At 46.7% G+C, this 24825-nt stretch overlaps 1 protein-coding gene across 1 annotated transcript in view; it reads right to left on the bottom strand.

Moving 5' to 3' along the window:
• ulk4 (unc-51 like kinase 4) overlaps positions 1-24825 on the bottom strand; it is a 251125-nt gene that overhangs the window by 114475 nt on the left and 111825 nt on the right. Inside the window, exons 31-32 of the mRNA XM_042319135.1 lie at positions 20906-20954; positions 13300-13405 (exon numbers count right to left, since the gene is read on the bottom strand). Of these exons, the coding sequence (XP_042175069.1) occupies positions 13300-13405; positions 20906-20954 (155 nt within the window). The remainder of the gene's footprint in view (positions 1-13299; positions 13406-20905; positions 20955-24825) is intronic.

Genomic DNA, 24825 nt, shown 5'->3' with positions numbered 1-24825 from the left:
GTCCTTTACAGTTCAGGGAAGCTATCCAGATCTCAACAGAAAGCTTCAGTTGCCATAGTGAAACGTAATAGGATGAATGGCACTCGACAATTAAATGACTGTAGGTCTGAATATACCCCTCAGAGAAACAGATACTTGACTGTAGGTCTGAATAAACCCCTCAGAGAAACAGATACTTGACTGTAGGTCTGAATAAACCCCTCAGAGAAACAGATACTTGACTGTAGGTCTGAATAAACCCCTCAGAGAAACAGATACTTGACTGTAGGTCTGAATAAACCCTTCAGATAAACAGATACTTGACTGTAGGTCTGAATAAACCCCTCAGAGAAACAGATACTTGACTGTAGATCTGAATAAACCCCTCAGAGAAACAGATACTTACTTTGTGCACTGTATACAATATACACAGGGTATAAAACATTAGGAACACCTTCCTAATATTAAGTTGCACCCTCTTTTGCCCTCAGAACAGCCTCAATTCATCAGGTCATGGACTCTACAAGGTGTTAAAAGCGTTCCACAGGGATGCTGACCCATGTTGACTCCAATGCTTCCCACACTTGTCAAGTTGGCTGGATGTCCTTTGGGTGGTGGACCATTCTTGATACACATGGGAAACTGTTGAGCATGAAAAACCCAGCAGCTTTGCAGTTCTTTACAAACTCAAACCGGTGCGCCTGGCAACTACTACCATACTCCATTCAAAGGCACTTAAATATTTTGTCTTGTCCATTCACCCTCTGAATGGCACACATACACAATCCATGTATCAATCCTTCTTTAACCCATCTCCTCCCCTTCATCTACACTGATTAAAATGGATTTAACAAGTGGCATCAATAAGGGATCATAGCTTTCACCTGGATTCACCTGGTCAGTCTGTGTCATGGAAAGACACTCAGTGTACTAAAACACAACAAGCAGACTGGCTGTTGTGCTGCTACTCTACTTCCTCGTGCATGGCTCCGCACGGCGCTACACAGCACTCCCAGGGGTCCCTTATCTCCACATTGGCCAATTAGAAAACTCATCTCATCCACTCACTGGCTGTCTCTCTCTCTCACACACACACACACACAACCGGCCCTGCCACGTTCGTCCACTCTCCCTCAGTCTCTCGGTCTCTCTCTCTCTCTTAAAAGAAGCCAATTATACCAGTTTTCCCCTGCCTGCGTTTTCGTGAGCCTGATCTGGAGTGGGCCACTAGCACAGCCAGAGACGGAGACAGAGAGAGGAGAGCTGCTAGAGATAGCTCTAATTACCAGGGTTATATTTAGTGCTGGGTCAACACATTCCTCAGAAAAGGACCTGATTGGTGCATAATGATGCTGACTTCATAAAGTCACTCGCAAGTGACCCTCCTGTAATGAGAAGGGTAAAGGAGGAAAGAGAGGAAGTCGCCCCCTATTTTGAAGGACGAACGTCAAGCCCCGGAGTGGAAGAGGTATTGCTATTGGTTGACAGGGGGAGGTGGGGGGCGGGGAGCGGGGCTTTTGTTGACAGACTGAGGGGTTTCCTCTTTCCTGTTCTGCTAGGTAGCAATTACAGCCAGGGACCTGAAAGCTTTCTGACACTCACACCTATAATTCACAGGGCCCCAGCCCCGCGCTCCAGCATGATGCAACATGCAGACAAAATACAGTTACTGACACAAACAGAGGTACAAACTGTTTGACACACCTGCAAAACGCCACCACACCACAAGGTAGACTCTCCCGTAGCTAACAGCTAACTCATTTCCATAGCATTCTGAATACATTCTCCACTGAGCAGGTGCTACATGTTGTGCTGCTCCACAGTAATATAATGAGTAACCATTCAGTCACTATGCAGCAGAAGCATTCAGTCAGTATAAGTGGAGCCAAAACAAAGATTCATTCTGTACTGATAATCCTCTCACTCACCTAATAAATTAAAAGCTCACACACTGCCATCTTCCTCTAATTTACTGTACCAATGTATAGCAACGTCTGTTTATTGAATAATCTCCATATCCATGATTAAGTAGGAGATGAAGTATCCACGATTAAGTAGCATCATCTGTTAGCAGCATCTCTCTGCCAGTCTACACTCGGCTCCATCATATCGGCACATGGCCTCTCCTATCATTGCTATGCAGATGACACTCAACTACTCTTCTCCTTCCCCCCCTTCTGACACCCAGGTGGCGGCACGCATCTCTACATGCCTGGCAGACATCTCAGCTTGGATGTCAGCCCAACACCTCAAGCTTAACCTTGACAAGACTGTGCTGCTCGTCCTCCCGGGGAAGGCCTGCCCGCTCCTATACCTCTCCATCACGGTTAACACCTCCACGGTGTCACCCTCCCAGAGTGCAAAGAACCTTGGAGTTGACCCTGGAAAACACCCCGTTGTTTTCTGCTAACATTAAAGCCGTGACTTGCGAGGGGGCGCTGGTGAGCAGCAACATGTGAAGACACGTTTTCTCGGTGCTCCTGTCCAGGGCTGTAAGAGGTGCGTAACTGGCTGCAGGGAGGTCAGGCGCAGGAGAGCAGACATAGGTAACAACCGGAGCAGTTTATTTAGGCAAAACAAACTGCACCCAGAAACAACAAAATACGGGTTAAAATAACCCGGCGCAAACCAGTTAGAAATGCAAACACTTTACAACAAACAATTCCACACACAGACATGGGGGGAACAGAGGGTTATATACATGTCACGTAATGAGGGAATGTAAACCAGGTGTGTGAGAAAACAAGACAAATGGAAAATGAAAGGTGGATCAGCGATGGCTAGAAGACCGGTGACGTCGACCGCCGAACGCCGCCCGAACAAGGAGAGGAACCGACTTCGGCTGAAGTCGTGACAAGGGCGAACATTTTACTATTAATATTTCACGAACACCTCCCCTACCGTGTTAATTTAGTAACATTTTATTAGGAGTCAAACACAATTTTTTTCTTGAAATTTTTGTCCATTTCATTGTGAAATGTCGAAACAACAACGGCCACGAGTCACAAAAGAGCAGGCCTCTACTAAGCATCGGGCTCAGCGGACACTGACACGGACTCTGACCCCCCCCACCCCCGACCAAGCCAAGGTAATGGCGCATATTTCTAAGTCTGAACAGACTGTGCTGGCAAAGGGGGAGTCACTATCCACTGACCTATCCGCACAAATAGCCACACTCGCCACCGAGGTCAACACAAAGATCGACTCCATTAAAGAAACGGACACCCGTCTGAATAGCCTGGAGGGCGACATAAATACTTACTCTGACAAAGTGGTGACACTGGAAGAGCAAGTCATCCGACTATCATCAGGTGTCGTCAAACTTACTTCCAAGGTCGAGGACCTCGAGAACAGACAGGGCCGGGGGAACGGTCACACTTTCGGCATGAGAGAGGGACTCGAGACCGTAGGCGGATTGTGGCCTACCCTGTTCATACCTCAACTGCTTCAGGAAATCCTAGGCCTCATTTACGCCCCTACCCATGACTGTGAGCACAGAATCTTACAGTCCACACCGAAGAATGGGGAGCCGTGTTTCCACAAACTACAAGGCGGCAGTCATGAAACACAGGTCGGCCTTCATTAGTGGTCAAGCGTAGCCGAGTGTATGCTCATCTTATGTCTGTTTTTCTCCAAGAGATCCATCTCCGGTCCAGCGACAAAGACAAACTAAAGAGAGGATGAGTCGACCAAATATTTCACTCCAACTTTGGTGCTGAGGCCAGAGGGGCAGCCATCCTTATCAGAAAAGGCACCCTGTTTGTCTCCTCCAAAGTCATTTCAGATACTAATGGCAGATATGTTATAGTAATGGGGAAATTGTTTAGCACACAGGTTGTTCTGGCTAACCTCTATGCTCCTAAGTGGGATGACGCTACATTTTTATCTGGCCTCATTGCAATACTTCCCGACCTCAACTCTCATCATTTGATATTGGGCGGAGATTTGAATTGTGTATTACATCCATGTCTAGACAGATCCAGACCAAAGCCCAACAATGTCATTTCAAAATCAGTCGCAGTGATCTACTAATTTCTAGAATCCTATAATTTGACTGATCCACAGAGAAGGAGCAATCTCACTGCTAAACAATACTCCTTTTTTCTCCAGTCTACCACTCATACTCTAGGATTGACTTTTTCCTTCTGGACAATAGAATTCTTTTGTAACTAATAGCTAATCACAGCATTGTTATCTCAGACCATAGCCCTGTCCAGCTAAATATCTGCTTTCCGGACAGTACTGTGTCACAATGCATGTGGTGACTTGACCCACTACTACTATCCTGTAGTGTCTTTTAAAAATACAACTCACATTGATGTCTTTTTACAGATCAACGTCACCCCTGACATGTCTCACTCTACTGTGTGGGAGCCCATAAAACCTTATCTAAGGGAAAATCATTTCATACACAGAGTATGACAACAGCACACTAAACGCTTATTGGAGCCATCTCAACTCATTCTAGATGTGGACAACAGATATGCCTCTTCTCCGACTCCTGAACTCTACAAAGAGAGACTGCTACACCAAATTGGAATTTGACAAGCTTTCCACTAGACAAATGGAGCAGCTTCTGTTTAAGTCGAGGCAGACATTTTATGAACAAGGAGAGAAAGCTGGCAATTTGTTATCTCACCAGCTTCAACAATCCACTGCTAGCAGCACCAAACCTGAAATCTGTGTTGCAGCTGATTTAACTTCTACCAATCCCAAAGAAATCATTAATCAATTTAAGCAACTCTACACTGCTCTTTACTCGTCAGAGGCTCTTCCTGACACATCTCGTATACATGCATTTCTAGACACTCTGGACACCCCTGTCTCAATTCTGATGAACAAACTAACATGGGATGCCTAAATAAGTGATGAGGAAGCTACTCTGGCAATCCAGTCCATGCAGAGCGGTAAAGCTCCTGGGCCTGATGGCTTCCCTATTGAATTTTATAAACCAGTCTCCTCAAAACTATCCCCTATCCTCAGCTCAATGTACAATGACATCCTTTCTAATCAGAAACTGCCCCAGACACTTACCCAGGCGACTATTTTGGTTTTGCTTAAAAAGGACAAGAATCCCCTAGACTGTGGCTCATACCAAGCCTCTTGTGCTGTGATTATAAAATTCTCACTAAGGTTCTCTTGTGCCGTTTAGAGACAGTGACTCGGCCCAAACCGGATTTATCTCAGGTAGACAATCTTTCTATATTATGCACCAGCTATTTAACGTTCTCTATTCTGTCCACTCAACTCAACAGCCAGAGGTCGTCAGCCTGAGACTGAGAAGGCTTTCAACCGGGTTGAGAGGGAATATCAATTTACAGTACAGAGAGATTTGGGTTTGGCCCGTCATTCCTTTCCTGGATTAAGATTCCCAGTGGCTTCTGTTCGCACCAACACTGTTACCTCCAGCTACTTCCTCTCCACAGGGGGGCCAGGCAGGGTTGTTGTTTATCCCCTTTCCTATTTGATATGGCTAGTGAGCCTCTTGCTATCGGCCTGCGGGAGGAGGAGAGGATTAAGGGAATATTAAGGGGAACATAACTCACAAGGTGTCCTTATATGCAGACAATCTTCTTCTATACATCTATAACCCTGTGGAGTCTATACCCCATCTCTTGGACATGCTACAAGGTTTTGGACATTATCTGGTTAAAAGTTAAAGCTAACAAGTCTGCTCCTCCCCAATAATCAGTTAGCAGAAGGTATTGGGTATGACAATTTCCCAGGTCTTTACTTATTTGGGATTAAAGGTCACACACTCATTTAAGGCTCTGTTGAAACAACTTCAAAACAGTCCTGGAGTGCACTAAGCAGGATTTCATAAGGTGGTCGTCTCTTCCCATTTCATTAGCAGGTCAGAAGAATTCTGTTAACATGACTGTACCACCTATGTTTTTGTACTTATTCCAAATGATTCACATTTTTCTGCCAAAGTTGATGTTCAAACAATTGGACAGCTGCATTTCCAACTTCATTTGGAATAAGTCAAATCCACAAATGAGAAAGGTATATCTAGAGAGACCAAAGCCCGCAGGTGGACTGGGCATTCCCAATTTTTTACACTACTATTGGTCAGCAAATATATCTAAATGTGTTTATTGGGTTTCTACTTTTGAAAATAAAGGATGGTCCAACTTGGGTCATCATGGAGTTACAGTCAAGACTTCTAACTTCTCCTGTCTCTCTCCTGTGCTCCCCACTGCCCATGGACCTTGGCACCCATGTTTTGAATCCCATTGTCAAGAAATTCCTTAAAATCTGGTCCCAATTCCGTAATCACTTTAGCCTTAAACAAGAAGGTTGCTTCTCTCCATTAACATCGAATCATCTCTTCCCAGCATCACAGATTGACATGGCATTCCAGTTCTGGCATAGGAATGGTCTGGTGGTTTTTTGTGACCTATTTGTTGACAACACATTAGTCTTATTCGATACTCTGGGGTTGACCATAATATTCCCAATACCCACTTTTTTAGGTACCTGCAAACTCACAGCTTTGCTAAAGAACATTTTCCTTCATTTCCACTCGAGCCCTCATAGTGTCCAGTCGAGAGATGCTTAGATCTTAACCCGTATCTGAAGGGCACAATCTCCAGATTACACGACATAATACAGAATATTAATCTGCCTTCCTTGGCAAATACAAAATCTGCATGGGATCATGCAAGACACGGGTGACAAGCTACCTGATGACATAAGGCAACATAGTATTGGGCGTATCCACACCTCATCATGTTGCATAAGACATGGGTGACAAGCTACCTGATGACATATGGCAACATAGTATTGGGCGTATCCACACCTCATCATGTTGCATAAAACATGGGTGACAAGCTACCTGATGACATAAGGCAACATAGTATTGGGTGTATCCACTCCTCATCATGTTGCATAAGACATGGGTGACAAGCTACCTGATGACATAAGGCAACATAGTATTGGGCGTATCCACACCTCATCATGTTGCATAAGACATGGGCTCATTCAACATAGTATTGGGCGTATCCACACCTCATCATGTTACATAAGACATGGGCTCATTCAACATAGTATTGGGCGTATCCACACCTCATCATGTAACATAAGACATGGGCTCATTCAACATAGTATTGGGTGTATCCACACCTCATCATGTAACATAAGACATGGGTGACAAGCTACCTGATGACATAAGGCAACATAGTATTGGGCGTATCCACACCTCATCATGTTGCATAAGACATGGGCTCATTCAACATAGTATTGGGCGTATCCACACCTCATCATGTTGCATAAGACATGGGCTCATTCAACATAGTATTGGGCGTATCCACACCTCATCATGTTACATAAGACATGGGCTCATTCAACATAGTATTGGGCGTATCCACACCTCATCATGTAACATAAGACATGGGCTCATTCAACATAGTATTGGGCGTATCCACACCTCATCATGTTGCAAAAGACACGGGTGACAAGCTACCTGATGACATAAGGCAACATAGTATTGGGCGTATCCACACCTCATCATGTAACATAAGACATGGGCTCATTCAACATAGTATTGGGCGTATCCACACCTCATCATGTTGCATAAGACATGGGCTCATTCAACATAGTATTGGGCGTATCCACACCTCATCATGTTACATAAGACATGGGCTCATTCAACATAGTATTGGGCGTATCCACACCTCATCATGTTGCAAAAGACACGGGTGACAAGCTACCTGATGACATAAGGCAACATAGTATTGGGCGTATCCACACCTCATCATGTAACATAAGACATGGGCTCATTCAACATAGTATTGGGCGTATCCACACCTCATCATGTAACATAAGACATGGGCTCATTCAACATAGTATTGGGCGTATCCACACCTCATCATGTTACATAAGACATGGGCTCATTCAACATAGTATTGGGCGTATCCACACCTCATCATGTTACATAAGACATGGGCTCATTCAACATAGTATTGGGCGTATCCACACCTCATCATGTTACATAAGACATGGGCTCATTCAACATAGTATTGGGCGTATCCACACCTCATCATGTTGCATAAGACATGGGTGACAAGCTACCTGATGACATAAGGCAACATAGTATTGGGTGTATCCACACCTCATCATGTAACATAAGACATGGGTGACAAGCTACCTGATGACATAAGGCAACATAGTATTGGGCGTATCCACACCTCATCATGTTGCATAAGACATGGGCTCATTCAACATAGTATTGGGCGTATCCACACCTCATCATGTTACATAAGACATGGGCTCATTCAACATAGTATTGGCGTATCACACACTCATCATGTTGCATAAGACATGGGTGACAAGCTACCTGAATGACATTAAGGCAAAAGTATTTGGGGTGTGATCCACACCTCATCATGTAACATAAGACATGGGTGACAAGCTACCTGATGACATGACAACATAGTATTGGGCGTATCCATCTCATCATGTTTGCATAAGACATGGGCTCATTCAACATAGTATTGGGCGTATCCACACTCATCATGTTACATAAGACATGGGCTTTCAACATAGTATTGGGCGTATCCACACCTCATCATGTTACATAAGACATGGGCTCATTCAACATAGTATTGGGCCTGTATCCAACCTCATCATGTTACATAAGACATGGGCTCATTCAACATAGTATTGGGCGTATCCACACCTCATCATGTAACATAAGACATGGGCTCATTCAACATAGTATTGGGTATCCACACCTCATCATGTTGCAAAAGACACGGGTGACAAGGTGCCCCTGATTCATCCTAGGAGGAGCATTTCATTAGTCCTGCTCATCTGTAACATAAGCCCCTGCCTCATCCTCAGGAGCATTATTGGGCAAGTATCCCCACCTCATCATGTTACATAAGACATGGGCTCATTCAACATAGTATTGGGGAGCATCCACACCTCATCATGTTACATAAGACATGGGCTCATTCAACATAGTATTGGGTGCCACACCTCATCATGTTACATAAGACATGGGCTCATTCAACATAGTATTGGGCGTGCCCACCTCATCATGTAACATAAGACATGGGCTCATTCAACATAGTATTGGCAAGTATCCCCCCTCATCATGTTTTCATTAGTCAAAAGACACGGGTGCCCCTGACAAGCTACCTGATGACATAAGGAGGCATTTCATTAGTCCTGCTATAGTATTGGGGTGTATCCACACCTCATCATGTAACATAAGACATGGGCTCATTCAACATAGTATTGGGAGGAGCATTTCACACCTCATCATGTTACATAAGACATGGGCTCATTCAACATAGTATTGGGCGTATCCACACCTCATCATGTTGCATAAGACATGGGCTCATTCAACATAGTATTGGGTGTATCCACACCTCATCATGTTACATAAGACATGGGCTCATTCAACATAGTATTGGGGTGCCACACCTCATCATGTTACATAAGACATGGGCTCATTCAACATAGTATTGGGCGTATCCACACCTCATCATGTTACATAAGACATGGGCTCATTCAACATAGTATTGGGCGTATCCACACCTCATCATGTTGCATAAGACATGGGCTCATTCAACATAGTATTGGGCGTATCCACACCTCATCATGTTACATAAGACATGGGCTCATTCAGCTCAAAGTTTGCACCGTCTCCATTACTCAAATGACAAAAATATATCCACATTTTGACCCCAAGTGTTTGAGATGCCACCAGAGTCCAGCGAATGTGGGACATTGACAATCTTTGAGTGGCAGCTGGGACCTCATTTCTTTTGGCATTCTCACACAGAGTACCAGTCAAAAGATTTTCACACACCGACTGATTCAAGGGTTTTTCTTTATTCGTACAATTTTTCTACATTGTAGAATAATAGTGAAGACATCAAAACTATGAAATAACACATATGGAATCATGTAGTAACCAAAAAAGTAATCCAAATATATTTTATATTTGAGATTCTTCAAAGTAGCCACCATTTGCCTTGATGACAGCTTTGAACACTCTTGGCATTCTCTCAACAAGTTTCATGAGGTAGTCACCTGGAATGCATTTCAATTATCAGGTGTGCCTTGTTAAAAGTTCACATTTGGAGGTGTGATGGTGTGGGGGTGCTTTGCTGGTGACACTGTCTGTGATGTATTTAGAATTCAAGGCACACTTAACCAGCATGACTACCACAGTATTCTGTAGCGATACGCCATCTCATCTGGTTTGCGCTTATTGAGACTATCATTTGTTTTTCAAGGTACTGCCTTCTCCTAGGAGGCATATTTCATTAGTCCTGCTTTCTGCAAGGTGCCCCCTGCCTTCTCCTAGGAGGAGCATTTCATTAGTCCTGCTATCTGCAAGGTGCCCCTGCCTTCTCCTAGGAGGAGCATTTCATTAGTCCTGCTATCTGCAAGGTGCCCCTGCCTTCTCCTAGGAGGAGCATTTCATTAGTCCTGCTTTCTGCAAGGTGCCCCTGCCTTCTCCTAGGAGGAGCATTTCATTAGTCCTGCTTTCTGCAAGGTGCCCCTGCCTTCTCCTAGGAGGAGCATTTCATTAGTCCTGCTATCTGCAAGGTGCCCCTGCCTTCTCCTAGGAGGAGCATTTCATTAGTCCTGCTATCTGCAAGGTGCCCCCTGCCTTCTCCTAGGAGGAGCATTTCATTAGTCCTGCTATCTGCAAGGTGCCCCTGCCTTCTCCTAGGAGGAGCATTTCATTAGTCCTGCTATCTGCAAGGTGCCCCCTGCCTTCTCCTAGGAGGAGCATTTCATTAGTCCTGCTTTCTGCAAGGTGCCCCTGCCTTCTCCTAGGAGGAGCATTTCATTAGTCCTGCTATCTGCAAGGTGCCCCTGCCTTCTCCTAGGAGGAGCATTTCATTAGTCCTGCTATCTGCAAGGTGCCCCCTGCCATCTCCTAGGAGGAGCATTTCATTAGCCCTGCTTTCATTTCAGGTGCCCCCTGCCTTCTCCTAGGAGGAGCATTTCATTAGTCCTGCTATCTGCAAGGTGCCCCTGCCTTCTCCTAGGAGGAGCATTTCATTAGTCCTGCTTTCTGCAAGGTGCCCCTGCCTTCTCCTAGGAGGAGCATTTCATTAGTCCTGCTTTCTGCAAGGTGCCCCTGCCTTCTCCTAGGAGGAGCATTTCATTAGTCCTGCTATCTGCAAGGTGCCCCTGCCTTCTCCTAGGAGGAGCATTTCATTAGTCCTGCTTTCTGCAAGGTGCCCCTGCCTTCTCCTAGGAGGAGCATTTCATTAGTCCTGCTTTCTGCAAGGTGCCCCTGCCTTCTCCTAGGAGGAGCATTTCATTAGTCCTGCTTTCTGCAAGGTGCCCCTGCCTTCTCCTAGGAGGAGCATTTCATTAGTCCTGCTATCTGCAAGGTGCCCCTGCCTTCTCCTAGGAGGAGCATTTCATTAGTCCTGCTTTCTGCAAGGTGCCCCTGCCTTCTCCTAGGAGGAGCATTTCATTAGTCCTGCTATCTGCAAGGTGCCCCTGCCTTCTCCTAGGAGGAGCATTTCATTAGTCCTGCTATCTGCAAGGTGCCCCTGCCTTCTCCTAGGAGGAGCATTTCATTAGTCCTGCTATCTGCAAGGTGCCCCTGCCTTCTCCTAGGAGGAGCATTTCATTAGTCCTGCTATCTGCAAGGTGCCCCTGCCTTCTCCTAGGAGGAGCATTTCATTAGTCCTGCTTTCTGCAAGGTGCCCCCTGCCTTCTCCTAGGAGGAGCATTTCATTAGTCCTGCTATCTGCAAGGTGCCCCTGCCTTCTCCTAGGAGGAGCATTTCATTAGTCCTGCTATCTGCAAGGTGCCCCTGCCTTCTCCTAGGAGGAGCATTTCATTAGTCCTGCTATCTGCAAGGTGCCCCTGCCTTCTCCTAGGAGGAGCATTTCATTAGTCCTGCTTTCTGCAAGGTGCCCCTGCCTTCTCCTAGGAGGAGCATTTCATTAGTCCTGCTATCTGCAAGGTGCCCCTGCCTTCTCCTAGGAGGTGCATGTTGAATGTGAAGCCCAGCTGTGAATCTATGACTCCCCCGAGCTCATGCAGAACCACGACAGGGTTGACAGGACAGGCTCTCTCAGCTCCATGCCGCTCGGCGGTGGGAGAGAGATACCGTGTGGCGCTAACGGGCTAACTGTGCCGACTAGCTAATGAGAACTGTCAACACAGTACAGCCATAGCAAAATGAATCTATTATTCAATAATTGAGTGTTATGGAGCGCCTGGTTTTTGCAGCGGGCAGCCAGCTGGGCATTGAAAAGCGATGGCAGAGAAGGAAAACATGCCAAGGCAGGAGAGCCGAGCGGGTAAAGGAGTAGACAAATGGCTGCTCGGCAGCTGGGCTGATTGTGTCAGATGTGTGCTGAGTGTAGAGCGAGAAAAAGAGAGAGAGAGGCAGACGGGTGGGTGCGGGCCGTCTGTGGACAGACAGGGAGGAGATGAACTGATAGGAGTACCACAACAGGACACACAGCCCAGCCTGCTGATGGATAGAGTGGAGGAAGAAGAGGAGAGGCTTTCATTCTTCCTTCCTCAGCTGCTGCTGGGAGACCAAAAGCCTGCCTGCGACGCTAACACGAAACACACACACACCACAAACACAACACACACACACACGGCTTAAAGCACCACAGGATCCCAATGCAATAAGCGGTCTGAGCCGAAGGTAAAGGGGTGGCGTTACTGGCAAGGAAACACACTCCAGTAACTGAAAACACAGGAGAGGAATCAACACAGGTTGTACCTGTGTATGATTGTCTTTGTCAATGATGGAGAAACTGTTGGGTGTTGTATTACACACAGTGCTGCATTAACCTATCAAAGACATGTGTTTATGTCAGTCACCGTACCTTTCTGATAGAGCGGCTGGAGGTCTGAGTCCTCACTTTACATTGAAGTCATTTAGTAGATGCTCTTATCCAGAGAGACTTACAGTAGTGAGTCATTTAGTAGATGCTCTTATCCAGAGAGACTTACAGTAGTGAGTCATTTAGTAGATGCTCTTATCCAGAGAGACTTACAGTAGTGAGTCATTTAGTAGATGCTCTTATCCAGAGAGACTTACAGTAGTGAGTCATTTAGTAGATGCTCTTATCCAGAGAGACTTACAGTAGTGAGTCATTTAGTAGATGCTCTTATCCAGAGTGCAAACATTTTCATACTGGTCCCCCATGGGAATTGAACCCACAACCCTGGCGTTGCGAGCGCCATGTTCTACCAACTAAGTCACACGGAACCACATGGGACTTGTGCACGGTGTTCTTTGTAAATGGGGTGGAAACTGTTAGGCCTAGATACGGTACAATGCATTCATTTGTGTGAGGCAGTGCACCGTACCTTGTTGGTAGAAGGGTTGTAGATCCACGTCTTTCTGTCCAGTCAGGTTGCTGAGGAGAGCCATGGCCTTCTGCATGGTTCCACCCAGGACATTGTCCTGGTGCTCCTGGAGAGAACACAACATGGAATAAAGACACAGGAGAAATGAATAGGGGGTGAGGGAAAGGAAGGGCAAAAACCCATGGAAGCACACAGTCTTTCAGGGCAATCCTCAGATATCTAGAGCCTTCGGGATGGATTTGAGCAAATCTGCCTTAGCAATGCTTCTGTAGTACTCTTGTTTTCACAACTACTGTCCCCTGCACCCACAGTACGTCTTATTCTGAAAACTGAAGCATACAGTAGCTAACATTCTGCATTTGTATTGACTACATTATCATCTGCTGCTTACATTATACCTTTCACAGGGTCTAGATACACCTGTGTGTGCCATCTTGAGGGCCTAGATCTGATGATGACTGAAAAAATAGCTGAGCTTTAATGAAGAATAGTCATTAGCATCTTAACTTTTGAGAGGGGAAGCATCTTCAGGACCTGACTGAGGGCTAGATGAAGGACAGCAGAGGAGCAGGGGAGCTTGGGGAGAGGGAGGATGAGATGGGGGAGCTTGGGGAGAGGGAGGAGGGAGATGGGGGAGCTTGGGGAGATGGGGGAGCTTGGGGAGGGGAGGAGGGAGATGGGGGAGGGGGAGATGGGGATGGGGAGCTTGGTGAGACAGAGGAGATGGGGAGATGGGGATGGGGCAGCTTGGGGAGAGGGAGGGAGATGGGCATGGGGAGATGGGGGGGGCTTGGGGAGAGGGAGGGGGAGCTTGGGGATGGGGGACCTTGCTTGGGGAGAGGGAGGAGGGAGATGGGGGCTTGGGCAGCTTGGGGAGAGGGAGGGGCAGGGGAGATGGGGAGCTTGGGGAGAGGGAGGGGGAGATGGGGGAGATGGGGAGCTTGGGGAGACGGGGAGAGGAGGGAGATGGGGAGCTTGGGAGAGGGAGGGAGGAGGGGGTGTTGGGGCAGCTTGGGGAGAGGGAGAGGGAGGGGGAGATGGGGCAGCTTGGGGAGAGGGAGGAGAGAGATGGGGGAGCTTGGTGAGAGGGAGGGAGGGAGATGGGGGAGCTTGGGGAGTTTGGGGAGGGAGGGAGGGAGAAGGGGGAGCTTGGGAGAGGGAGGAGGGAGAAGGGGGAGCTTGGTGAGAGGGAGGAGGGAGATGGGGGAGCTTGGGGAGAGATGGGGGAGCTTGGGAGAGGAGATGGGGGGGAGCTTGGGGAGAGGGATGGAGGGGGGGGATGGGAGGGAGAGATGGGGAGGGAGGGAGGACGGAGATGGAGGTTACTTTGGGATGTGGGGAGGTTAGCCTTTGGGATGTGGGGGAGGATGAGCCTTGGTGAAGGTTGTGTAATTATCTGGTGAAGGTTGTGTAATTATCTGGTGAAGGTTGTGTAATTATCTGGTGAAGGTTGTGTAATTATCTGGTGAAGGTTGTGTAATTATCTGGTGAAGGTTGTGTAATTATCTGGTGAGCCTTGGTGAAGGTTGTGTAATTATCTGGTGAAGGTTGTGTAATTATCTAGTGAAGGTTGTGTAATTATCTGGTGAGCCTTGGTGAAGGTTGTGCAATTATCTGGTGAGCAGGGTTGGGTTAGGAACATAATAAGTAGGTAGGCAATGAAGGCCTGAGCTAGGATGTCTGGGATCTAGGCCAGAGTGAAAACACACACACACACACACACACACACACACACACACACACACACACACACACACACACACACACACACACACACACACACACACACACACACACACACACACACACACACACACACACACACACACACACAGAAAATCAATGCAGCCATAATTAGGGCCCAGACGATATTTGTTCAAGGGGCTTCCACAGTTTACAGGCTGACAGGAAGGCAGAGAGAATCAGAGAGAGAAGCACAGAGTTGGGCCAGTAGCTCAGGGATTCTCCTCAGTCTCCTGGATAAATTAGCCATGGAATCTCAAGGCCCAGAACCATTGTTTTCCACCTGTTTTCTCTGCTAGGCCACTTGAGAAGAGCAGGGGTCATACAGATATCAACAGCCCTTAATGAAGATATACATGTGTGGGCCTAGACCTAAACCCTGATGGGCTCAACTCATTGACTCACTACTTCCTATGAACACTTTGTTTAACACAAAGACTGGTTTGATTTGAAGAGGATGAATAGGGAGACACATGGAGGAGAAACGTATATGGCTGTGTGGCTGTGTCCTTTCTGACAGATGACAGAGTTGAATCCAAAAGCAGGAGATAGAAACATACTGAAAAAATAAGGACGGAAAGAAAAACAACTTTTTATCGCCTCCCGAAAAAGCATGTCCTCATTTCTGTATCTTATCAGATGTGTAATGGAATTGTGCTGTCTGCCTGCAGCTTGACTTGATCTCTCATCATCTATAATGCTAACTTCAGATCTCACAATCCCAAACATACCATTGGCTGCCTCTGGCCTCACAGTCTGAACCAACAATCACTTCAGTTCTCAACTCAACGTACGTCTCTCTGTGTTGGTTTACATGGAACTAGACTGGAGCCTCACTATCACAGGCCCAATCCCAGAACCTCAAACTCCTATGTAGCTGCGTGGCTGCCTCTTCTGAACTAACTTCAATCCTGTGTGTGTGTGTGTGTGTATGTGTGTGTGTGTGTGTGTCTTTGCGAGGGGATAAGCAGTCGATGAATTTCTGTTGACTGCAAGGAAAATGGATTAAAAAGGATTCTTCTTCTTCAGTGTGTCCTACAGTGTAAAACAAGCTCTGAAAAGTAGCTTTGCAGTACAACAAAAGGCAGTGTTTATGTCTGCTATTTGACTATCTTTCAAGCTGTAATTTGGTCTCCAGATCAATATTTGTCGCAATGCAGACTTTTCTTCTCTGCTGTTGTTAATGAGAATGGCAGAGGGGAGCGCAACTATTCTCCTAATACCAGCAATGTTGCAATCAGAGCTAGCTGTATAAACCCCTGATTCTATTAGAGTCTCCTTTCTCTCTTAGAGCTCACAAACTCATACAGAGTCCACCGACTGTACATTCCTACCTACCTTCCCCCCCACACACAGGCAAAATGGATTTTCTTCCAATTAGATTTACACTGTCAGATGACATCAAATTGAATATGGGGCAGAGACACTACAATCAGGGGAAGGCAGAGATAAAGCCATCCTGCAACAGGGAGGGGGTCCACTCCTCCGACCATCTTTGTTCATTAACTTCTATGCCAACATTAACCTTTAAAACAAAGCTGTTCAAATAGGGACATTTGAGGGGTCTCAAGTCTCAAGCATTCTCCTTAACACAATCAATCATGATCATCAGTAAAAGACCATGATGCATTGCAGCAGCCACAACAAACTAGACGTGAGCTTCAGTCTCCAGACATTAGATTCAGGACAGCAGGAAAGGAGGGCTAGAGCCTAGCATTGTTACTTGGGGCTCTTGTTGTAACCAGAGTCAAGCTCCCTAAACACTTGCTTAAGGATCAGTCTGCTGATGTTGGACCAAACTCAATCAATGCCACTGTCAATCACCACCGTCTTCCTCGCCACACTCATTAGTGAGGTGCATTACTGCTCCGTCCGCGGACCACTTTCATGCCGTCTCTGGCCCGAATCAATGACAGTCCGTGAAACTGCTGAGCTGGCCTTAAACGTAAATAAGTGGACAGCTATTACTACTGCAGTCTGCACTAACTGTGTCGCGAAAAAGCAATTTGATACGATCCCGACCAAACCCGCATATCAGCTTCCATTGGATTGGAGAAGGCAAGCCATTGCGGTTCAGAGTAAAGTTAAAAGGTATGGTATACGTCCCAAAAGTGAACCATATTCCCTATGTAGTGCACTAATTTTGACCAGGGCCCATAGGTCAAAAGTAGTGCACCATATAGGGAATAGGCTTCCATTTGGTACACTCACTACACACACATGGTGACTACAGTGAAGTGAGAGTGAAAAGAGCTGATTTAATCCTGTCACTATGTATCTGTAAAGCCTGTAATGGACTGGCCATAGTGTATGTCCTGTAGGTGTAACAACTAGGCACTATATGAATGGTGAACCCTCCAACGGTGGAGAGGAGAGCAGGATTAGTGTGTGATAGAGTCCAGACTGAGTCTATATTGGATAGAGCAGTGTTTAAGTGGTTGACCTGCATGACACTGATCGGCTGGTAATGCACACTAAATGGCTCTCCTTCCTGATTGGCTGCGTATGTAACACTGCATTGTATGGTGTTAAACTGTGTGGAGGGAGGCTTTTATAACGCATTCCAGAACTTATTCGTTGAATCACTAATTCAGAACATTAGGTCCTCTAAATGTAATGATGACATGCATGTGATAAAGTCTACATACGTCCTAGTTGGTACTATCATGGTTAGGCCTGGCCTACACCTCCAAAACATAGAAGAGACCCGTGGAAAGCAACACAACTACACCTCCAAAACATAGAAGAGACCCGTGGAAAGCAACACAACTACACCTCCAAAACATAGAAGAAGAGACCCGTGGAAAGCAACACAACTACACCTCCAAAACATAGAAGAGACCCATGGAAAGCAACTACACCTCCAAAACATAGAAGAAGAGACCCGTGGAAAGCAACACAACTACACCTCCAAAACATAGAAGAGACCCGTGGAAAGCAACTACACCTCCAAAACATAGAAGAAGAGACCCGTGGAAAGCAACACAACTACACCTCCAAAACATAGAAGAAGAGACCCGTGGAAAGCAACTACACCTCCAAAACATAGAAGAAGAGACCTGTGGAAAGCAACACAACTACACCTCCAAAACATAGAAGAAGAGACCCGTGGAAAGCAACACAACTACACCTCCAAAACATAGAAGAAGAGACCTGTGGAAAGCAACACAACTACACCTCCAAAACATAGAAGAAGAGACCTGTGGAAAGCAACACAACTACACCTCCAAAACATAGAAGAAGAGACCCGTGGAAAGCAACACAGCAATACCTCCAAAACATAGAAGAGACCCGTGGAAAGCAACACAACTACACCTCCAAAACATAGAAGAGACCCGTGGAAAGCAACACAACTACACCTCCAAAACATAGAAGAAGAGACCCGTGGAAAGCAACACAACTACACCTCCAAAACATAGAAGAAGAGACCCGTGGAAAGCAACACAACTACACCTCCAAAACATAGAAGAAGAGACCCGTGGAAAGCAACACAACTATACCTCCAAAACATAGAAGAAGAGACCCGTGGAAAGCAACACAACTACACCTCCAAAACATAGAAGAGACCCGTGGAAAGCAACACAACTATACCTCCAAAACATAGAAGAGACCCGTGGAAAGCAACACAACTACACCTCCAAAACATAGAAGAGACCCGTGGAAAGCAACACAACTACACCTCCAAAACATAGAAGAAGAGAGCCGTGGAAAGCAACACAACTACACCTCCAAAACATAGAAGAGACCTGTGGAAAGCAACACAGCAATACCTCCAAAACATAGAAGAGACCCGTGGAAAGCAACACAACTATACCTCCAAAACATAGAAGAGACCCGTGGAAAGCAACACAACTACACCTCCAAAACATAGAAGAGACCTGTGGAAAGCAACACAACTATACCTCCAAAACATAGAAGAGACCCGTGGAAAGCAACACAACTATACCTCCAAAACATAGAAGAAGAGACCCGTGGAAAGCAACACAGCAATACCTCCAAAACATAGAAGAGACCCGTGGAAAGCAACACAACTACACCTCCAAAACATATAAGAAGAGACCCGTGGAAAGCAACACAACTACACCTCCAAAACATAGAAGAGACCTGTGGAAAGCAACACAACTACACCTCCAAAACATAGAAGAACAGACCCGTGGAAAGCAACACGACTACACCTCCAAAACATAGAAGAGACCCGAGGAAAGCAACACAACTACACCTCCAAAACATAGAAGAGACCCGTGGAAAGCAATACAACTTTACCTCCAAAACATAAAAGAGACCCGTGGAAAGCAACACAACTATACCTCCAAAACATAGAAGAGACCCGTGGAAAGCAACACAACTATACCTCCAAAACATAGAAGAGACCCATGGAAAGCAACACAACTATACCTCCAAAACATAGAAGAAGAGACCCGTGGAAAGCAACACAACTACACCTCCAAAACATAGAAGAACAGACCCGTGGAAAGCAACACGACTACACCTCCAAAACATAGAAGAGACCCGAGGAAAGCAACACAACTACACCTCCAAAACATAGAAGAGACCCGTGGAAAGCAACACAACTATACCTCCAAAACATAGAAGAGACCCATGGAAAGCAACACAACTATACCTCCAAAACATAGAAGAGACCCATGGAAAGCAACACAACTATACCTCCAAAACATAGAAGAGACCCATGGAAAGCAACACAACTATACCTCCAAAACATAGAAGAGACCCATGGAAAGCAACACAACTATACCTCCAAAACATAGAAGAAGAGACCCGTGGAAAGCAACACAGCAATACCTCCAAAACATAGAAGAGACCTGTGGAAAGCAACACAACTATACCTCCAAAACATAGAAGAGACCCGTGGAAAGCAACACAACTACACCTCCAAAACATAGAAGAGACCCGTGGAAAGCAACACAACTACACCTCCAAAACATAGAAGAGACCCGTGGAAAGCAACACAACACGTAAGGACAATCAACCTAACAGCTAACTGATTCCATCTGTGTGATGTTTCTCAGTGATCTTACATGCAGTGGCAACGTGTCTGAGAAGTCACCCAAGCGATAAGTTCATTAAAGAGTGCAGAGCAGTTACTGGTGGATTGAGGTCAAGGGGGAATTGGCTGTTTACTGAAATAAGCGTTCTGGTCTGATGAATATGTAACCTGTTGTAGGAGCTGGGGGACGACGACCACTTCATATTCTCACTCCATTAAGCACAGCCCCTCAAAAGGCTGTTCCGCTCCCTCCGTCACTCAATTACACAATGTACTGTGATGGGTCACCACCACACAGCACACTCATTTGCATAATAAATCAATAAAGAACCCTGGCAAACGAGCGCTGCTGGTGCAAAATGGGCTCGGCCTGAAATGACAGAGAGAGAGAAAGGCAGGCGTTGGGATGGGGGTGGATGGGAGGCGTTTTTACGAGCTAAAATGTCTGGCCCAGCAGAATTTCCCCACATAACAGCCTTTGAATTATGTTCCAATAGCCCAAAGTCTTCTCCACCCAATGGGACTCATATATTTTCATGACAGAGAATAAAAAAGCGAGGTGGGGGGGGAGCAAGGTGGTTTGTAATATGGCTTTCATCTTAACATTCCTCTCCACTAGTTTCCACCTCGGGCCGTCTGAAAGACGGAGAGAGACACAGACTCAGAGTCGAGTGGAGGTGGGAATTTGACAAACCACTTATATTTTTAGGAGATAGCTTTTTTCTTGAGCCTGGAAATGAAAAGTCGGGCAGGAAACACAAGTGATAAATAAAACCGCACACCAAAGCAGTTTCCTGGAACATAAGATTTTAGTATTAAGAAAAAAAAGCAGCATTTTAAGTGGGGCTCTTAACTTACCGCCATGACTTGAAAGACAACAGGTAGGATCCTGCTGTCTCTGACCAGGCTGTGGAGGAGGGAGAGAGAGAGAGAGGAGAGGGAGAGAGAGAGAGAGGATAGGGAGAGAGAGAGAGAGGATAGGGAGAGGGGAGAAGAGAGGAGAGGGAGAGAGAGGATAGGGAGAGGGGAGAAGAGAGGAGAGGGAGAGAGAGAGAGAGAGGAGAGGGAGAGAGAGAGAGGAGAGGGAGAGAGAGATAGAAAGATGGAGAGGGGGAGAAGAGAGAGAGACAAAGAGAGAGAAAGAGAGTGAGAGAAACACAGAGGCAGGTTTAGGTACCTTCATAGCACAGAGAGACGTTTCATCTTCATTAGGGTCCATGCATTGCCTCTGAATCTGAGGCCTACTGAACGTATGGGAGTATTTCAGTGTGTTTGTGTGAAGGCACCGCAGCGTGCCTCGGCTCTAAGATCAGTCATGTGAGAAAAGGACCTCTGACTAATCTTCTGCGGGGAGAAAGGAGCCCTCTGACACCTCGGCACCCAGGAGTAATGTACATCTTTATTGAAAATGACTCTCCACAGCTCCCTTATTGATTAAGCCTTTTGATTCACAACCAATTACAGCTTGTGTATAGAGGTGCTCAAAGGAAGAAAACATTGTGGCAGGCAGGCTAGACACATTTAAACAAGACTAGAGGTCACCCATAGAAAACGTATTAGAGGGAGTTTTTACATAACAATGATGTATTGCACGGCTGGGAAACATTTATTTCCCAGTTTTCCATATATGGTGTCCTCAGTCCTCCAAAGAGAATTCCATCAAATGTTTCTAAAGTAGTGTAGCTTATGTGAGGCAGCTAAGCCATTGTGCAGAACACCAGATAAGAGTAAACACCACTGCCGCTAGGAGTAAATCTCCCAATAAAGTGCAGAGGGACAACACAAGCCTGTGATTAACCAGAGAGACATCCTCTTGAGGTTGAAAGTCACATAGAAGTCAGCAGGCAACCTGAACATACTGAGAAAGGAGAAAACTGAAACATGAAATACAGATGACAACACAAAAATTGACCAGTCCTAGTTGATGTCCAATCTGCTTTCATACTAACTACACAATATCAAGTTTGTTGTAGGGGCCTATATTAGTTTGCCTACAGATGTAGGATTTTAATTTGACCTGAATTGTCACAGCAAAAACAGCAACAGGATTTTAACGATTAATCTACAATGTTGCTTGATTGGTGGTTAGGTAATTAGGCTACATGAAAAGTGCAATATTGTTAATATAACCGTGTGTTAGTGTGGGCTTTCAGTGAATGTATGTAAATCCCAAAGCTCATCTGCATTTCCTGTGGTGCAGGAACATTTCTGTAACAAAGGAGTGATCAAATTAAGATCCTACACATGTATATATGCAGTGTACTATATAACAGGCATACTTAGATGAGATACAAACTGTCCCCCCAACCATATCTCCACTTATCTGCACCACCTTCCCTCTCACCTCCTCTTCCCTCTCTCTTCCACTCTTCCCTCTCCTTTTCCACTCTTCCCTCTCTCCTTCCACCCTCCCACTCACCCTCCACTCTCCCCTCTCACCCTCCACTCTTCCCTCCCACCCTCCACTCTTCCCTCTCACCCTCTCCCTCCACTCTTCCCTTCCACCCTTTCCTCTCTCCATCCACCCTCCTTTCTCCCTCCCTCCCTCCCTCCACCCTTCCCTCTCCCCCTCCACCCTTCCCTCTCCCCCTCCACTCTTCCCTCTCTCCCTCCACTCTTCCCTCCTCCACCCTTCCCTCTCCCCCTCCACCCTTCCCTCTCCCTCCCTACTCCATTCCCTCTCCCCCTCCACCCTTCCCTCTCTCCCTCCACCCTTCCCTCTCTCCCTCCACTCTTCCCTCTCTCCCTCCACTCTTCCCTTCCTCTCCCTCCACTCTCCCTCTCCCTCCACTCTTCCCTCTCTCCCTCCACTCTTCCCTCTCTCCCTCCCCTCTCTTCCCTCTCTCCCTCCACTCTCCCTCTTCCCTCTCTCCCTCCACTCTTCCCTCTCTCCCTCCACTCTTCCCTCTCTCCCTCCACTCTTCCCTCCACTCTTCCCTCTCCCCTCCACTCTTCCCTCTCTCCCTCCACTCTCTCCCTCTCTCCCCCCTCCACTCTTCCCTCTCTCCCTCCACTCTTCCCTCTCACTCTTCCCTCTCCCTCTCCCTCTCCCTCCACTCTTCCCTCTCCTCCCTCTCTCCCTCCCTCTCCCTCCCTCCACTCTTCCCTCTCTCCCTCCACTCTTCCCTCTCTCCCTCCACTCTTCCCTCTCTCCCTCCACTCTTTCCTCTCTCCCTCCACTCTTTCCTCCCTCCACTCCCTCCACTCTTCCCTCTCTCCCTCCACTCTTCCCTCTCTCCCTCCACTCTTCCCTCTCTCCCTCCACTCTTCCCTCTCTCCCTCCACTCTTCCCTCTCTCCCTCCACTCTTCCCTCTCTCCCTCCACTCTTCCCTCTCTCCCTCCACTCTTCCTCTCCACTCCCTCCCTCCACTCTTCCCTCTCCCTCCACTCTTCCCTCTCTCCCTCCACTCTTCCCTCTCTCCCTCCACTCTTCCCTCTCTCCCTCCACTCTTCCCTCTCCACTCCCTCCTCCCTCCACTCTTCCCTCTCTCCCTCCACTCTTTCCTCTCTCCCTCCACTCTTTCCTCTCTCCCTCCACTCTTTCCCTCTCCCCTCCACTCTTTCCCTCTCTCCCTCCACTCTTTCCCTCCCTCTCCCTCCACTCTTCCCTCCCTCTCCCTCCACTCTTCCCTCTCTCCCTCCACTCTTCCCTCTCTCCCTCCACTCTCCCCTCTCCCTCCACTCTTCCCTGACCTCCTCCATTATTGTAGTTCAGAAACAACCCTCTCCCATCGATCTCCGTGTGAACCTGAGTGATGACACGTCATTAACATTAAATTGTGCTCATAAAACAAAACAGGAACAAATATGGAGAGTTAAAGGTGAGCAGAGGGCCTGGGTCGTAATTCCACTTTACCCCCATAGAGTAGACTAGACAGAGGTGTAACCAGAACTGATGAATGGCCAAGCTTTATCTCCCTGACGGGGTGACAGAGGAGTGTAAATAGCCAGGCTTCTTCTCCAAGCCTTACAGATTGCCGAGCTTGCATCCCAAATTACACCCTATATAGCACTATATAGGAGATAGGGTGCCAATTGGGACGCATCTACATTGAACTGAAGGCATCCTGTGTGCGAAGTGACATTAAATTATAGCTCAACTTAGGCTACATCGAGGGCCCAGCCAAGGACAAGTCTTTCCCCGTGATGACTCACATAGCTTTCAGCCATTACATCTGAGAAACAGAGGGATATTTCTGGAGACAAATCAGGTCCATCTGTAGGGTGGTAGTGTCTCACCCCCAGCCTACATGGTTAGCATTCCCAGTTCCACATCATTCTAAATCCATAGCACCCTGCATCACTGTCACGTTAAGAGAAACTGAACTACCGAAATCCGTTCCTGTCAAGGCAGCCAGTAATACTGATACAGGCCTGTTGAAGACTTATTATAGAGGAGGAATAACTGAACTGAAACCATGTCAACAGCAGTGGATACTATCTGGGTCAAAGCCATGGCTCTCTAAACACGATCCTACACAAGTTTTGGGCTAATGACAACTAATGCAGTATGCATGTACAGTACAACTCATTTCTCAACTTCAATACATCTCTGTGCCATACAGAATCTAGACTGTCCTTAATGTTAGGGGGAAAAAAACTCTCATTTTCATGTAGACGCAGATTGCGTGGATGAAGTGGCATTTGCCCAGCTAGGCTGGAGGGCAAAATAATAAGATACGCTCTGCCCACATTCTCCACGGCTGCAGACAACCTTCTGATCTTATTTACAATCTGATGAAGTTGAGAGTGTGCCTGAGTACAGCTCTGATTCAAC

Source organism: Oncorhynchus tshawytscha, unplaced genomic scaffold, assembly GCF_018296145.1.
Source record: "Oncorhynchus tshawytscha isolate Ot180627B unplaced genomic scaffold, Otsh_v2.0 Un_scaffold_7589_pilon_pilon, whole genome shotgun sequence".
NCBI lineage: Eukaryota > Metazoa > Chordata > Actinopteri > Salmoniformes > Salmonidae > Oncorhynchus > Oncorhynchus tshawytscha.
The sequence above is the reverse complement of the archived record's forward strand: the minus strand, read 5'-3'. Positions and strand labels throughout refer to the sequence as shown.